This window comes from Lutra lutra, chromosome 9, assembly GCF_902655055.1.
Source record: "Lutra lutra chromosome 9, mLutLut1.2, whole genome shotgun sequence".
In the NCBI taxonomy this organism is placed as follows: domain Eukaryota; kingdom Metazoa; phylum Chordata; class Mammalia; order Carnivora; family Mustelidae; genus Lutra; species Lutra lutra.
The window spans coordinates 58,789,673-58,807,082 of record NC_062286.1 but is presented as its reverse complement, the minus strand read 5'-3'; the positions used below and the strand labels follow the sequence as shown (position 1 = coordinate 58,807,082).

At 45.3% G+C, this 17,410-nt stretch overlaps 1 protein-coding gene and 1 pseudogene across 1 annotated transcript; both read left to right on the top strand.

The window, feature by feature from the left end:
• Positions 1-215: 215 nt before the first annotated feature.
• LOC125109216 (60S ribosomal protein L19-like) lies at positions 216-907 on the top strand (annotated as a pseudogene).
• Positions 908-8,551: 7,644 nt separating this feature from the next.
• Positions 8,552-16,316, top strand: LGALSL (galectin like). Its single transcript, XM_047746475.1, has 5 exons — positions 8,552-9,032; positions 9,856-9,927; positions 10,075-10,163; positions 11,023-11,200; positions 13,168-16,316. The coding sequence occupies exons 1-5, from the start codon at positions 8,997-8,999 to the stop codon at positions 13,309-13,311; spliced, it is 519 nt and encodes a 172-aa protein (XP_047602431.1). The 5' UTR covers positions 8,552-8,996; the 3' UTR covers positions 13,312-16,316.
• Positions 16,317-17,410: the final 1,094 nt, after the last annotated feature.

Genomic DNA, 17,410 nt, shown 5'->3' with positions numbered 1-17,410 from the left:
TGCACCACGAGGAGGCCACTGAGAATAAACAATATTACATAGATTAAAACCATCACTAGACCTGAAAAAAACACTCATCCTGCCCATACTCAGAAAGGGCATCCATCATTTGTTGTCACTAAGCCCATTCCTTCTCATTTCCATTTATAGCCTATCACCTGGCATCGACAGCATAAATCATCTCTGTAAATCATCTAGAGCAAACCTTTGGTTGTAACTTCTCTAGAATAATTGTTAGCTCATCATTTTGCCTTGAAATGGGATGATACCTACTTTTTGGCCTGTCCTGGCTATGACATCAGTCTCGTCAACAGTGACTAGAATTAAAAAGGATGGCTTTCCTCTTGCCATGGCAGCTGCAACCATGATATGCTCAGGTTTCAGAAGAGGCTTGCCTCCAGGGTCCTCTGCTGTGACAAAAGAAGGTCTGGTTGGCCCCAGGGAGACCAAGGAGATCACCAGTGCCTATGCCTATCAGCAGATCCGGAAACTGATCAAAGACAGACCGATCATCTGGAAGTCTGTGACCCTCCATTCCTGTGCTCCATGCCGGAAAAATACCTTGGCCTGCCAGAAGGGCATTGGTGAAGAAAAGGTACTGCTCCTGCTGGAATGCCTCAGAAGGTAACCTGGATGAGAAGGATGAGAATTCTGCACTGGAAACTGACTGCCAAATGGATCACAGCCTGTACCTAAAAGTGAAGCGTTATGTGTTCACGAACAAGCCGATTCTTGTGGAATACATCCACAAGCTGAAGGTAGACAAGGCTTGCCAGAAGCTTCTGGCAGACCAGGCTGAGGCCCACAGATTGAAGACCAAGGAGCACACAAGACTATGAAGAGCGGCTCCAGGCCAAGAAGGAGGAAATCATCAAGACTGTCCAAGGAGGAAGAGACCAAGAAATAAAACTCCCTCTATTTTATCTGTACATAGTGGCCTCAGCAATAACACAGATCAGTTTTTCAAGAAAACAAAACTTTATCTGCCAAAAAGAGAAGGGGAGAGAGAGAGAGAGAGAAAGAGAGAGATGAGTATTGGCCTCCTGAAAGACAGGGACTTCTGCCTTCCAAAGAAGGGCCGCATGTAAACAAGATGTGTTTGTTTTTAATTTTCTTTCAGGCTGAGAACCTACTCACTAAAGACAGGTGGAGGAAGAGCCTGCCCAGAAGAGCTCAGAGCTAACAGAAGGAGTAGGGAGGAATCTAACAAGCTAGGAAGGAAGTGGGCCAACCTGTCCAGGGAAGAAGCTGCGATTACCAGGGCAATGAGCTACTTTGCATCACTCAGTGCAGCGCATGTGTGAGGTGGGCAGGACTGCCCAGGAATCCAGTGGTGTGCAGGCAGATTCCAGATTAGTGTTAAGGTGGACCCTGGTTAACAGAGAAAGCTTCAAAGGATATGAATTTAATACTTGTGTCTCTGCCTCACTCATGTCAAAAACAAACAAGACAAAGCAAAAACAAAAACAAAACAAAACAAAAAAAAACAAAAAAACACTTTTTTTTAAGCATCAGTTTCTTCTCTTCTCTTGATGGAGTTTTTCCCTGGCACTAAATGGATGGGATCAAAGGCACGGGCAGCCCTTTTGTTTCCTCTCCCCAATGTACTTGTGTTTATTCTTGGTAATTAAAATGAGGACTGGCTTTTAAGATAAGTTGGAAATTTCCCTCCCTCCCCATTCAACTCAGCCTTCACACACACATACACACACACACACACACACACACACACACACACACACACACACACAGAGGCACCGCGCAAGCATTCTTAAAAAGTCATGCCTAGGCCAAGCCCTACTGAATTTATAGATTTCCAACTAATTCTTAGGTGTAGAAGCAACACTAGCCAATCCAGGCCAAGGTTGTGAATGAACGAAATGTGATGAGTTTAATCAGTGTAGACTGCCAACTTGAACTTCTGCTATTTAAAACATTTCTTCAACTTTTTACTTACTCTTCCTCTGTGAGATAAATTAATCATTTAAACAATTCAGACCTAAAATAAACATGTAGCAGATAATCTAAATTTAGATAGAAAATGTGTTATCTGATTGGCAGCAGAATATAACCTGCCTCTGGGTTCAAAACATTTTATTTCTATTTTCTGGGCTATATTGCCATGTTGGCGGGGAGCTCTTAGCCCCGTTCCAAATATTTTCAGTTGGAAGAGGCAGTGTGCAGGAAAGGAATCTACAGTCGGAGAAGACCAGACATGCTATTAAGGAAGTCACATGGAAGAGGAAGCAAGTATTCTTTTTTTTTTTTTTAAGATTTTATTTATTTATTTGACATAGAGAGATCACAAGTAGGCAGAGGCAGGCAGAGAGAGAGGGGGAAGCAGGCTCCCTGCCGAGCAGAGAGCATGATGTGGGGCTCGATCCCAGGACCCTGAGATCATGACCTGAGCTGAAGGCAAAGGCTTTAACCCACTGAGCCACCCAGGCTCCCTGGAAGCAAGTATTCTAACTGTGAGCATGTGTATGGTTGTTTTTCTTTTTCTTCTTCCTCCTCCCCCGCCCCCTTCTTCTTTCTTTTCCTCTTCCTTTTCCCCTTCCCCTTCTCCTCCTTCTTTGGAAAGGAAAAAATTATCATAGTAACGACCAAAATGGAGCCCAGCTCCATAAAGAATAATAAATAAATAATACATGAGTGAATAAATAAATGAAGTCTCTTTTCTCTGAATCTCTTTGTTTGGTCAAATTTGGATGCCAAGTTTCCATTTCCAGGGCTCTCCTAGCTAGTGGTCGGCCCAGGAGCTGCGCTGTGTTAATGCCTACTCCGTGTAGCTCACCTTTTACGAAATCCAGAAATCTGTGTCACTCAACCCCATTTCCTGTCAACACCAAAGGAGCACCTGGCAGCCTGCCTCCTGAGTTTTCCTCCCCGCTAGCTGGGATCTCCAAATGACTGCCAAATCCGAATGGGTTGGTCTCCTTCCACCCAGCTGAGCCACGCAAGTTTCCACGAAACTACCAAACCAAGAAACCCTTTATGCCACCTGACGACAAGAAAGTAAAATCACAGAGGCAATAAAAGTGAGGACTATAAACCAGCAAATGAAAACAGAAACATGGAACATAATGAGAAGAGTGAAATCCGGCCTGGGGCGCTGTCACACAGGCCTGTCACATTCCTCGTTGGCAAAAAGACTGGCTGAAGACCAGATATGCCTCTTGGAATTGCTGAAAGGTGAGGCTGGGGAGAAAGCACAGAAGCGCATCCTTGGCTCTCAGGATACGCCCAGTGCCATGCTGGAAAGAATCTTAAAATATCTTTCATTCATGCTGCCAACTCCAAACGCTGGAAGCAGTGTTCCTTCTGTTTTCCCTGGGAGAAGGCTTTCACTTCCCTCTCAGCAATTGTCACCCTTTCCGGGAGTGAGCTCTCAGGACAGGGTGCACCCAGCGGCTCTCAGACACACGAAAGGGCCCAGAGTGACATCCCCTGGGGAGGAAACAGCAAGTCTCTCTGAAGCCCTGAACTCCTCTGGGGGATGGGTTAGTCATTATCTCCTTCCGCGTGGAGGGTTTCTGAAATCAATCCTTCTTGTGGCTAAGTAATTAAAACACAAGCAGGAGGCGAGTTCTAGTTTCCTCATAAATAAACTGAAAATAATGGAATGTTAGGAACTGCCATTGACTGCCAAGTTTTATGGTTGTCCTCTAATTACTTTGGTACAACACAAATGTGTGCATGTCTAAAATAATTATTTGATAACGGTGACCAGAGTTCCTGCAGTAATTAAGAATTTTAATCATGTATTGAAATACAGAAAAATAGCTTAATAAATGTGTGCCCTCCTACCTAAGTAGGTAAACAAAAGGATGCTGACTTTGTGTATTTTACCGCTTACTTGAATATTTATCCTGAGCAGAGACTGGCCTGGCAAAGACCATCATGGAGAGCTGAAAACCTGATGGGCCGATAAAACTGTGCAGTGTCTTGTTCCTCAAAGGAGGCTGCAAGCACCATTTGGGGTCTGGGGTGGGAAGGGCATCAGGCCACCGGATAAAAGAAGGTAAACATTTGGGATGTTTCCCTTTGACTGTATTTAGAGGTGCAGGGAGCACATTAGGTTTAAATCAAAAATAAACATGCAATATGATAAAATAGAATGCAAGTTTCTCCATATTACAAAGACATTTTGAGCTGGGAATTATAGTTACGGGTGACTTACACGGGTCCTGCTTCATCTTAGGTGCTCCTTGAGGGACCACCTGGGTAGTATCAGGAGGCGATGACTCGCCAAAAAGAAAAGAAGGCGTTTCTGGCGTGCAAGTTTCTACTCTAGATTAGACTGCATAAATTTTGTGTCATGTATAAAAATATGAATAATGGGAATCTTAAAGCAACTTCCACAGTCCGCAAAAGCATGTCTCCCAACACCACATCGCAGTTCCACTTATGGCCCGAATTCTAATTCCACTCTTCCCTATTCTCTCTGGCCCAGCAACTAGCTAGAACCTGCTTCCAGAGTAACCCTGTTACCTTCTAAATGACGGGTTCTGAATCCGGGGGCAATTTTGCACTCCCCACCTGCATCTCGTGGGGTCCATCTATCAATGTCTGAGGTCCTCTCCATGGAGTAGGGGGTGGCATTACTGGCCTCTAGTGCTCAACATCCTATAATGCACAAGACAGTCCCCCACAGCAAAGGATTTCCCTCAAATGTCAATAGTGCTGAGGTTAGGAAACCCCGCTCCAACCAGAGTGTCTACATGTACACGGAAAACAGGTGGTCGGAAGGTCAAAGTCAGGCCAAGGGGATGAGGACCCACAGAAAGCCTACGAAGGCAGTCACAGTGTAAGGGAGGGAGGCATGTCTCTGCACCAGAGCAGAAGACAAAACACAGCCTCTGGAAGCAGGTTCTAGCTAGTTGTTGGGCCAGCCAGAATAGGGAAGAGTGGATTTAGAATTCGGGCCATAAGTGGAACTGTGATGTGGTGTTGGAAGATGTGCTTTTGCGGGACTGTGGAAGTTGCTATACACATTCCATCAGAAATTTGCTACCTCCTCCAGAAAGCGGCCTTAATCCTCCAAATATGGGAGTGAATCTCCCCACTCAGTGCTCAGGCTAGAGGTGTGAGGCCTTTATTACCTCACCAACCATGACATTCTGCCATTGTTTCCCAGAGTGAGGTGTAAGCTCCTTGAAGACAAGACTTGTGCCTTTTCCAATATTTCTTTTTGGTCCATGGTATCATAGAACAAAACACCCATACAAAGAACATAGATACAATATATAGATACAAAATACATAGAAGAAAATACCCATAAAACAGTTGTTGAATTGACATCAATACTGTAGTCTCCTCCCAATATTAGAAATGTGGCATGCACACATATGAATAGAACACATTAAATGGGAAGGAAAAAAGGAAGTGATCTACTCTTTTCATCTGGGAAGACCATTTAGCAAAATCTTCAAAGACCTGTTTATACTTCTTTTTTGATGTTAACCATCTGTTTGACAGGCCTTCCCCCCCTTCTTTAGCCTTTTTAGCAGTTTCCAGTAGTAAGGCAGTTCATCTTGGAATTTCACAGTCATGGTGTATGTTGTTTTTGACACAAATGCCTGAAATCCAAGTATAGAGCAGTCTGCCTTCATTATAGAACTAAGAATAAAAATAAAGCTCTGCAATTAATTTGCCAATAACTTTCCCCCGTAAAAAGTAGTTTGACTCTGCTCAGCTTTAATTGTAATAAAAAGTCATTCAAGCTTTCTCCTTCCTCTTCATATTTAAAATGAAACATTCTGTAGACTGAGAAGGAATCGAGCATTTGCGGGATAAAAGGCAATTTTCCACGTTAAAGTATTCTGGGACGGTTCAGTACCTTCCTATTCTTTAAATTCCCAAGATGTAAGAGACACATCTCAAGCAATTCAAATATCTTCAACTCCACTTACAAAACAAACCAAAGGATTATTCTTCACCTTATAAAATCACTTATCAAGCCGAGATTCAACCCAAGATTGCTTTCATTCAGCAGCTCTTACTCTCAAACCCATTCAAATTCAGATGGTATTTACACATCTTTTCAGGAAACCCAAAGAACTTTCTAAGAGCTAAGAAGGATGAATGAATGAACCCAACACTTCATTTTGCAGGTGAGGAAGTAGGCTCAGAAGTCAGTATGAACTCTCAAAGCTGCAGAATGATAACAGCTAGGACTTATCAAGGGCCCACAGCTTCTCACATCTTTATCACTTCCACGGGTGTCTGAGCCACCATTATATCTTGCTGGCCTGGTATAGGAGTCCTGCTTCTACCCTCCCTCCTGGGCACTCCCCTCCCCACAAAGGCCAGTCCACACAGCAGCCAGCGGGATGCATCTACTACAGAGGGAAAACTCTGTCACTCCTTTGCTCAGACACTTCCAATTCTTCCCACTTCTCTCAAGTAAAAGCCAATCCTCACACGGTCTGTGTGCTCTAATCTATTTGTAATTACTTATCTCTTCTGCTTGAAGCACCCAACATTCTTCACATACTTCACCTGGGACTTTTCCATTGCACTTCCCTCCACTAGAAATCTCTTCTTCCAGACTTCCAAAGGACTCCCTCCCCCTTCCCTTTCTTCAGAGGTCTTAGCAAACATCATTTACCAGAGGTGGCCTCCCTGTCCACACCTATGTAAATAACATTACTCCACCTCCTATCCCTCTCTCCCCCCTTACTTTCTTTCCTATTTTCTTCTAACACTTTTATTGCCTGACGTATTATATATTTATTTGTTTATGGACTGCATTTCCCCACTAGAAGATCAACAACAACAAAAAATTCCTGCTGGATCCCTAGTGCCTGGTACACGGCAGGCACTGAGTATTTTTGTAGAGTAAGTGCTACTCTGTGCCAGGTACTATTCTAAGGAAGGTACAAGAACCCATTTACTTAATCTTCCCAACAAGAAGGCACTATTGTCATCACTGTCATCTCTGGTTCACAGATGAAGAAATTAAGGCACAGGATAGCTTAGAAACTTGTCCAAGATCACTCAGCTAGTAAACTGTAAAGTCAGGATTTGAACACAGGGCACAGGCCTTTTAACCACCAAGATGTACTGTGTCATGCTTAACTAATGACAAAAAAATGACTTTGGTGGTTTTTCCCCATACCAGACTCTCAGAAACTGAGATATATCCAAGTGTGCTTTCAAAATGTCAATAGTTTCTTATAACTTCCTAATATTAATAATCACTAAGGTGTGATTTTGAGATAAGATTTGCAAACAAGATAAAAAACGTGAACCATAACTGTGTTGCATTTGAGTCTAATTCAGAGCACAGAAAGGATAGGACTGTGGCATTACAGACGTGTGCAGGTAATTCTCCCTACTGGACTGAGATTACCACGATTAGCTCTGGTCCATAAAGGGAAAGCTAAGGCACAAAAGCCGCAGTGATGTTCCAGGCCACAGAGCCAGCAGCACTGGCTGGAAGCCAGTGAGGGCCCCTCTGGGACTGCAGTAGGTCACACATGCTCCCTGCTTATTAGCGTAAAACACCCTGGTGATTCATACAATGGAATGTTTAAGCCAAGATGTCACCTAATAGAGGGTATGTTGATACAGCTTTATCTAAGAAGTTACATAATCATCCTAATGTGGAAATGCCAAAAAGGAATTTGTGCCTTGGAATAAAAGACGGATGTACCCCTGGGAATTACTCCACAAAGGATATAAGGAGTTTTCCAGTGAGAAACTTACTGGCCCAAACTGAGCAGGTGACTTGTGAAAAACAGGGCCCAGTGGTGGCTGAGGATTCATTGGGAGCAGTTCTGCTTGGTAAGAGGTAGCCAGACCCTTGCCCTGGAGAGCCTCCAGGGTCTCCCAGACCTGCCCATCAGTCCACAAGGGAGAGAGAGGCCTATTCTGTACCTAGCCTCCTGGGATTAAAAAAAAGTTTTTACCCGGAGTCCTCTCTGCCTTTTGCTTTCGGGTCAAATATTTATTTACGCAAATGTAGAGCCCTCTCATCATCTTTCTACCCTAGAGGGCCGAAGGAATCTTCTGCTCCACTTTGTTGGAATTTTCTGACAGAAATCTGGAGCTCTGGGGGCGCCTGGGTGGCTCAGTGGGTTAAGCCGCTGCCTTCGGCTCAGGTCATGATCCCAGGTCCTGGGTTCGAGCCCCACATCGGGCTTTCTGCTCAGCAGGGAGCCTGCTTCCTCCTCTCTCTCTGCCTGCCTCTCTGCTTACTTGTGATTTCTCTCTGTCAAATAAATAAATAAAATCTTTAAAAAAAAAAAAAGAAAGAAAAAAAAAATCTGGAGCTCTGGAATACCGTCCCCACCCTCCAGTCTTCCCTTGACCTCGGCCTCCACCGTTCCACCTGCCCCAGGACGTGACAGTAGGAAGGAGGTTGGCTGGAAGGGAGGGGCGAAGGTGTCACAAGCACCTGTCACCTGTCAGGCCCCGGTCCCCACTTCCCCAGCCCCCAGGGTCCCCGCCCTCCCGCACGCCCCGACTGCGACTGGCCCGTCCCTCCCCCTTTCAGCCTCCCGCCACCTTCCAATGGCCGAGGGGCAGGGCAAGCTGAGCAAGCCGCGGCAGCCCAGCCGGGTCCCCGCCCTGTTCCCAGTTCCCGAGCCGGGCCCCGGCGGCCTTTAAATGCCGCCCAGGGCCAGCGCGACGCGGCCCTCGTCACCTTTCTGCCTCGGGAGGCGACAGCAGCACCCCGAGGAAGAAAGCAGCCGCGACTCGGCAGCCCCGGTCCGGGCAGCTGCGGCCACCTCCGACCTCCCGGCCCGCGCCGCCTCCCGCTCCCCTCCCCCTCCACCCCGGCCCAGCCTGCCCGGTCGGCGCCTGGCCCCAGGCGTGCGCGCGCGCGCGCGCGCCCGCGTGTGTGTGCGCACGCCCGACCAGCCTCGGACCCGCGCCCCCGCCCGGCGCAGGACCGCCCCGGGATCCCCGCCCGCGCGCCGCGTCCCACGTCCCCCCGCCGCCGCCGCGCCGGGCCGCCAGCCGTGCACCCCGGCGCGCCGTGCAAGAAGATGGCGGGATCGGTGGCCGACAGCGATGCCGCGGTGGTAAGTGCGGAGGGGTGCACTCGAGGCGTCCCCTTCCCGCGGCCCCGCACGCCGCCGCCCGCTCAGCTTGGCTGCGGCGCAGAGGAGGCTGAGGCCCAGCCGGGCGCCCCCCGCGTGCGAAGGCGCCGGGTACCTGTTAGCCAGCGCCGGCTGTGAGCGGCCGGCCTGGAGGGGGTGCGGGGGTCAGGCTTGATGCCCCGGGTGCACCGGAGAGGGTGCATGGGGGCGGACGGCAGCGTGGGGGTGACAACCCCCGCCGAGCCATGCAGCCGGCGGCCAGGTGTGTGCACGCTGCACGTGTGAGCGTGCGCTTGTGTGAGTGTGTCTGGGGCGCGCGCCCCGCGGCCGCCTCCGACGTCCCGGGGATTCCCCTTTGGAAATAGGTCTGGCCGGGAAGGCGGGAGGGGGGCCGGGAGAGAAGTTGAGCGCGGCCCTGCATCCCGGCCGCGTCCCTCAGGACAGGCCTGGGCGACTGCGGGTCCAGGGGCATTTGCGGTTGAAGACGGGCCTCCCCTCCTCCGACGCGGGGCTCTGGCTCCCCGGCGTGCCTCGACCTGGATTTTGATCTAGATCTGAAGATCTGGGGGATCTTCGGCAGCTTAGCTACGGGGTGGAAAGGACGGGTTTTGTTCCCGGGCTTTATGTGGTTGTTAAATGGGCTGTGAGGTGGCAGCATCTGCAGACGCTGCCTGTGTCCTGTGAAGGCTGCTGGATTCAGCCAGACTCGGATAGATGCTTCCCCACTCCCTCCCCTTCTCCTCCCAGCCCCCACCCCCCAAAACTAGAGCCTCTGGAAAGCCAATCTGTGTGCTGCTATTTTTAGAAACTAGATGATGGGCATTTAAACAACTCCTTGGGCTCTCCAGTTCAAGCCGACGTGTACTTCCCACGACTGGTAAGTGGTTTAGTTCTGTGCTCTGTGTCTGCCTGTACCCTTTTCCTTTCTAATTGCATTTTCTAATGGGTCAGGTACTCAGGATCTGAGGGCTTGGCTCTTCTCAGACAGGCAGTAAACTTCCTGTTCTCCTGTCATCCTTTGCAGATAGTTCCATTCTGTGGGCACATTAAAGGTGGCATGAGACCAGGCAAGAAGGTGTTGGTGATGGGCATTGTTGACCTCAACCCAGAGAGGTAAGACAGAGAGTCCTTGTCACCCCAAGGCTTATCAGGCAGTTACAAGGCCCTGCCCACTCTTGTTGTGGTTGTTTGCTCCTCCTCCTCCTCCTCTCCCCCTGGCCAGTGTTGCTAGTTGGAAGTGCCAAGAAAGTACCATGTTCCCATGAAAAGAATGTGTATGAATCCCAGCCATCATTTCTCCAGACAGCTATTTATATCAAAGATTATAAATATAGGCCCACATCATTTTCTCTTTGACCCTTAAGGAGGCCAAAGTATTTTTTTTCTTTAAAGGTTTTTTTAAACATGGTGCTTGGAGCAAGATCTATCAATATAAATGACAAGCAACATTATAGGATACTATTTCCCCTGGTCAGTTTCTGGAGCTGTTTTTGAGAATCTAAGGTGGATAAAGACACAGATGTGTGGGTGGTTTGGGGTATCTGAAAGTCCTAATGTTAGTCATGTTCAGCTCCACCAAAGTTTGTTGTTGTTTTTAGATGTATTTATTTGGCAGAGAGACAGGGAAAGAGTGAACACAAGCAGGGGGAGTGGGAGAGGAGGAAGCAGGGAGCAGGGAGCCTGATGCGGGGCTCGATCTCATGACCCTGGGATCATGACCTGAGCCAAAGGCAGACGCTTAATGACTGAGCCACCCAGGCACTCCTCCACCAAAGTTTTTACCAGAGCCTCCTTTCAATATTAAGATGTCGGGCTTCATTTTAATCCTCCTCCTGCATATACGGTGTAATCTCCTGTGCAAACAGTAGTGGCCCATTCAAAGCAGACAAACCCCAAGGAGGAGGAGGAGGAACTAGGGGAGCCTGGGTCATTGATAGCCAAACCCAGAATAAATGAGAGGATGTTGTTTCAGCTTTGCCATCAGCTTGACCTGTGGTGACTCTGAAGACCCTCCCGCCGATGTGGCCATTGAACTCAAAGCTGTGTTCACAGACCGGCAACTACTTAGAAATTCTTGTATATCTGGGGAAAGAGGTGAAGAACAGTCCGCAATCCCTTACTTTCCATTCATCCCAGACCAGCCATTCAGGGTGAGTACCTCGAGCGCTTCCAGTCCAGCCGCTGGCAGAGCGCTGGTGCTCTGCTCCTCCAGCAGATGCCAAGAATGCTTTAAGCCGCCAAATTTTTGCATGTCTAGGAAATTTGTCACCTGATGGTGAAAGAAAGAAAAATGAAGAAAAAAGCTCTGTTTGCTAATACAAACTAATACTCACCATAGTAGCTCTTGGCTCTGTTTACCCAGTACATTTAGTAAATAAACCCATGTCCAGATTGTTAAGAATAAATACTTTTCTGTGTAGTACTCAACCTGGTACTAGGCATGTAATCTATACCTGTCCCAAAATATCCTGATTGACTAATAAATATTAAGTGCTAGAAATTTCCTCATTTCTTTTCAACCTATAAGGAGCACTAAACCTTATTAGTTGTGACTTTTTTTAAAAGAACAATAGCAATAATCTTTTCATTTTCTCTTGTTACTTTTGCTAATGAAGTCTGGTCCTTGTTTCTCCTTCTGGGTTGACAAGCTTCAGTCTGTTTTATTGTCACAGGCTCTGTGGCTGACAAGTTCCTTCCCTTGGACCTGGATGGGTATAACTTAGCTCTCCACCATCTAGTGGGCAGGAAGCACAACCCAAACTTCCATCCAACCAAGCAATGTTAGTAGCACCTTCCTCTGTGAAGGACAGTGCCGAGTAAGAGATACAAGTAATGTGGGTAATGCGTTAGGACAGGATTTACTGAACTACCGGGCCTGGTGATGAAGTTGTCCGTACTACACCTTGTTAACACACATCACAATAATAACAGCTCAGTTAAAAGCTCCATGTTGCGTAAATGCCTAATAAAGCACAACTGCCCTTAACCTGTTGCTCTTCATCTAGACATTCACAAGGGCCTTATGAAGGAGTAATAATTTTTCTTCTCACCTTGCCATCTGGTGGGGGGAATAAGAATCCATGACTTTTATGTCAGTGATGGAATTGAGATTGTTGCCTTCTAATCATAGTCTGGGGAAGGTACCCATATGTATCCTGTGCCCTCCTCTTCTCTAGAATGGTAATGGCCCCTTCGCTTCCTCTTGACTGTGACGGTTTCTTTCTCTAATTTTTTTTTTGACTGTGACAACTTCTTAATGATGAATCGTAATGCATACGTAGCTCATGAGTATGAGTAACCAGAGCCTCTGTCTGCCAAGAGGAATATAATGCTCCCCAGCAACCAAATTGAACTGAAATCAGCCCTTCTTGGTGATATAATTTTAGTAATAATATGAATTAAATGTGACTAATATCACATATGAAGTCTCTTCTTACATGGTAGCCACTGATGCTTTTAATAAATACACAGCACAGAACCAATGATTAAAATCTATAGCGAATTACTTAAGGAAAAGAGGAAGAAAAAGCTTTTACCATATGGAATCAGCATTTCTGTTTGGCTTAACAAAGCCTTGTTAATTACACATCCTTGGTCCAGTGGTAATTACTGTGTAACCTTCTGTCAACTTTAATGTTTACCATGCTTGGATGCCTGGACTGTTATTACATGGTACTAAGTGGGGGCCAGTGGATCTCTGTGAGGGTCTCTTCTGGGGGTGGGATAGGTTCAGGGGATGACCGTGGAGGCATTAAGTGCCATATAAATAAATCTGTTCTGCTTTATGTCGCTTTGGAGAACGGAGAAGTGTTCAAGCATGAACAATTAAAATCTTTAAAGGAAATTGAAGAGTGAAGAAGAGTGGTTCTCAAAGTGTGTTCCTCATTCCAGTGGTAGTAGCATCATGCTAGAACTGGATGGAAATGCAGATTCTCAGATTTTACCCTAGACCTGCTGAATTGAAATTTTGGGGGGTGGAGTCCAGTGGTCTCTGTTACACTTCTGTGTGATTCCAGAGTTTGAGAACTGCTGAAGATGTTGCCTTTCTCTAAAATAAAGTATTGTGTGTGTGTTTTCCCCAGCAGGTTCGTTGAAATTCTGATTTTGTTTCTTCTAGGTGGAAATTCTCTGTGAGCACCCACGTTTCAGAGTGTTTGTGGATGGACACCAACTTTTTGATTTTTACCACCGCATTCAAACGTTATCTGCAATTGACACCATAAAGATAAACGGGGACCTGCAGATCACTAAGCTTGGCTGATGCTGTTTAAACCTCCTCTGTTTCACGTAGGATCAGGTGCCACAACTGCCTGACTGTGGGTCTGGAAGAAGTGTGCTAGCAAGACCTGGAGACTTAAAAAGAAAACAAAAACAAAAAGCAGGATTTACTGTCTCTTCTTTCTGTGCAGTTTAAACCCAAAATGACAACTCCAAACTGTGGTTTGCCCTTAGGAAGCTGTCAGAACAAAGACACCGAGCCATTATTTCCAGAACAAAGTAATACATTTATGCTGGATTTTATTCAGACTATATTGACATGGATTTGTGATAATTTGTGATCTGGTAGCAAGTTATTCATCTTTTCAAAGCAAGGTGATACTTAGAAACAAAAGTGCTAAAGACTTAAAACAACACCACCACCAACAAAGACGGTACACCGAGATCAACTCATTTCTGCACTGAAGTGAAGTGTGTAGCACAACCGACATTTTAGTCAGGGTATTTACATAGAATGTAGGTTGTTCAAGGTTTGGTTGGTTTTGTTTTGTTTTGTTTTGTTTTTTCTTGTTTTTTGGTTTTTGCACAGCATAATGTTAATTCAGATTTTTAAAGCTTTCTCGTAGTTATTTATTTATACTCAATGTATGTATTAGAGAATGATTAATGTCTCAAAAACAGCAAGTTATGAACTTTTGAATGTACAGATATCTTAGGTCCAAAGGGGAAAATTACATATTACAATCATGAAGAATTGTTATCTTCCATACCCCTAAACTTAGGATCTCTTGATATAAATTGCTGTAAGTGCTTTTGGGAAAAGTTTGCAACATTTCGATAAAATTGCTTTTCAAGTAATCGACAATTACATAAATTCTATTTATATCATGTTTTCTCCTTACTGTGAATTAGCACAGTATTGGCCTCCTTAAGACTAATTAACTAATTTCCCTAGGTCTTTATAACAGCTCTTTAAGTTGTTATTAAACTAGGTGAAAATATATGAGACCATTTTTAAAATAACTATTATATAAACTTTTCAAAGTATACTATGAAAACGATACTGGAATGCAGTGTAAAGCAGAAGCAAATGGCCCCAGATAACTTACTTGGAAATAATTTATATCAACTTAAGCTGTTAGGTCATTGTGTTAACTTTTCTTATGTGACCCTCACCAATATCCCTAAGCAATGTCTTTGGAACTTCAGAGGAGAGGCTGCTTCCTACTGTGTTAGCTGTGCTGAGACATTAGGATGGGGGGGGTCGGGGTCGGGGTGGGGGGGGATCCAGATTAGGAAATGATCCAATTAGTTTATCTGGAAGGTTAACTCCCAGGACTCCAGATCCGTGGAGTCCAGCCAATAGTGTGAATGTTTCAAATTAAGCTGTAAGAGTTTCCCTGCGTTTGTGGAGCTGATCTGACAGCAGAACATCTCCAGGAGGAGGCGGCTGTGGTGTGAATATCACCTCCTGGCAAGGGATGGCTGGAGTCTAGGTGCATTGGCGCTAGAGAGAAGGTCCCTTGGCATTGCTTTCGTCAGGTAGTGGGGGTGGGGGGAGGACAAAGGGGTGCTGGGGTGGGGATGTATTTATATATAATTTAGGTTTTGTTTGTACAGCGTACTGCATCATGTTAGGACACATCCTTGTCCTGCTCTGCTTTTGCGTTTTTTTTACACGACATGCAGAGGCACGGAAGTGCCCACGTCACTTCCACGTGTCGAGAATGTAGACAGTGTTTCAGTACCAAAGTCTAAGAAAAAGCAAACTAAAATTGTGACTTTTTTATAGGTGATATATTTGGGTTCTTCTCAACTTTGAAACTGTTTAGCACAGTTCCATCGCGTTATATAAGAAGATAACTTTATCCAACAAGACTGGCTGAGTGTTGAAAAGCTTTATGTACCAGCTGACTTAATCAGCCATATTCAGCCAAGAGGGCTCTTCTTCGGCTACAGGTACTTTCAAGCCTGTGATTCACTTCTCATGGCTTGTGAAGCCGCTAGATGTTGAGGTGTGTTCGTGCAGACACTTTGAGGACACCCTGAACTATATTTGTAGGGGTTTTGGAGGAAGACCCCCACAGGAGGTTTCCTCTGAGTGGCCGTCTGTCCCCACGCACTACATAATTCAGCAGAAACAGGAGGAGCTGGGCTTGTGGCTGATTGGAAGGGACACTGTTCTCTCTGCTGATCAGCTAACCGCTTAGCTGCCAAGCCCTTAGGCAGCTCAGTTTAAAGATACACTGTTAACCCTTCCTTTCTCTGGGAGGCCCAGAGGGAACCTCTTGGATGAGCCTGTTGGAATTAATCTAAATGATGTGATGGATTGATTCAGGTGGAGCTCAACTAGCAAGAGGGGCGGGTGCTGTGTTACTCATTAGCTGTCAACTGGAAACAGTGTTCTTGCCTCTCATTGGCATGTGAGGTCTAAGGTGAGAATTCAGGGTGGAAAGTGCAATTTAAAGCTTCACAGGAAAGCATTTGGGTATGTAAGGAGTTATTTCTGACCAGAGCCCTAATTTTGCAACATGACCAAAACCAAGGAATAAAAATAACAATCAGGCTCTGGGAGAATAAAAGGCAGGCTTTAGACAATCTGTCCACTTCTGCATCATAATTGGAATGAATGTATATATCTACTTAAAAATTAATAGAAGTGACTTTATTTTCTGAGCTGTCCCAGAATTGTCTTAAAATTATTATTTTTTTAAAATCTGAAACCCCATTTCAAATCTTGCCAACCTCGGTTCAAAACCCCCTAAGAAATCACTCTGGGAAATGATGGCGACTTGTTAAAATAGCAAATCCTTTCATTTCTATTAAGAAGAAAATATCCAAAAAGAGGGAGGGAGCCCTGTTGCCTTGAGAGAAACAGCCTTGGCATTTTCCGGCATTAATGTAGGAATAATGTTCTTATGATGACATATTTTCAAAGAAACACTTTCTTATTTACTGCGTGGTGTAAAATGTCGCTAAATGTGTTCTTACATTATTATGTCACTGCTGAAAGTTATTTGCACTATAATAAAGGAATTTTCTACAAAATGGTTCCAGTTTATAAAATGCTAAATTTGGCACCAGGTATGATATAGCCTAAACCATGTGGTATAGCAGTGTTCTCTCCCTTTCATACATACTCCCAAGAACCAGCCGTTCATGTTTCCCTCCTTGATAAACTGATCAAGAGAAGGAGAGTGTCTCAGAGACCTAATGAGTTTATGTTGTGTGTGCAATGGAGTTTTTTAAATATAGTTTATATACAGTAAATTAACTTTATTTGGTGTACAGTTCCATGGGTTTTAACACATGCATCGATTCCTGTAATTACCGCCTCAAGCAGGATACAGAATTGTTCCCTCACCCCCCAAAAATGCCCTTGTGCTCTCCTTTTGTAGTTAAACTTACCCCCTTCCTCACCCTAATCAGGCAACCACTGTTCCCCGCCACCTCCCTATAGTTTTGCCTTTTCCTGAGTGTCCCATAAAGAATATCATACAGTATCTAGTGTTTTGAGGTTAGTGTTTTTCCATTTGCATAGTGCATTTGAGATTCATGTGGTGTATGTATCAATAGTTTTTTTATTGCTGAGTAGTGTTCTATTGTATAGATGGACAAATTTCTTTATCCATCTACCTGCTAAGGATGCAGTGGTTTCTTAATAAATCATTAAATATAGTCTTAGCACGTTGTATATACAAAAGCAAGATTGCATTTCCCCCATCTTCTCTTTCCTGTGGTTTGAATGATTAGGAAGGAAACTTGATTCCTTGGCTCTTCTGCCTGCAAATAAAACCATGGCTTACAGAAGTTTGCCCCATCTTCACTTATGGGAGATGAGTAGAGAGGTATTTACTCACAGGCTGGGTCTGGTGTCCTACTTATGTCTTGTTTTTATTCCCCCTTTTTTTCCCATTTTTATTTTTTAAGGATGCAAAACTATGAGGCTGGTCTCTGTCACGGCTTTTGCGGTTAAGTACAGGCAGAATGGCATCTACATGGGCACCCGTTAAAATAGGGACAATTTGCTGAGCTGTTGGACAGAGATGGGAGAGCCTCCCCTGTCCCTCAGCCTCTCTAGGAGGATCCCTTGTGGAATATGACATTACACTTGCTGTGCGACAGCAGTGTGGATTAGGTGG

Coding starts and splice junctions, on each gene's coding strand:
- LGALSL (XM_047746475.1), top strand. CDS start 8,997: ATGGCGGGATCGGTGGCCGACAGCGATGCCGCGGTG. Junction 9,033..9,855: donor CCGACAGCGATGCCGCGGTG/GTAAGTGCGGAG, acceptor TGCTATTTTTAG/AAACTAGATGATGGGCATTT. Junction 10,164..11,022: donor GTTGACCTCAACCCAGAGAG/GTAAGACAGAGA, acceptor ATGTTGTTTCAG/CTTTGCCATCAGCTTGACCT.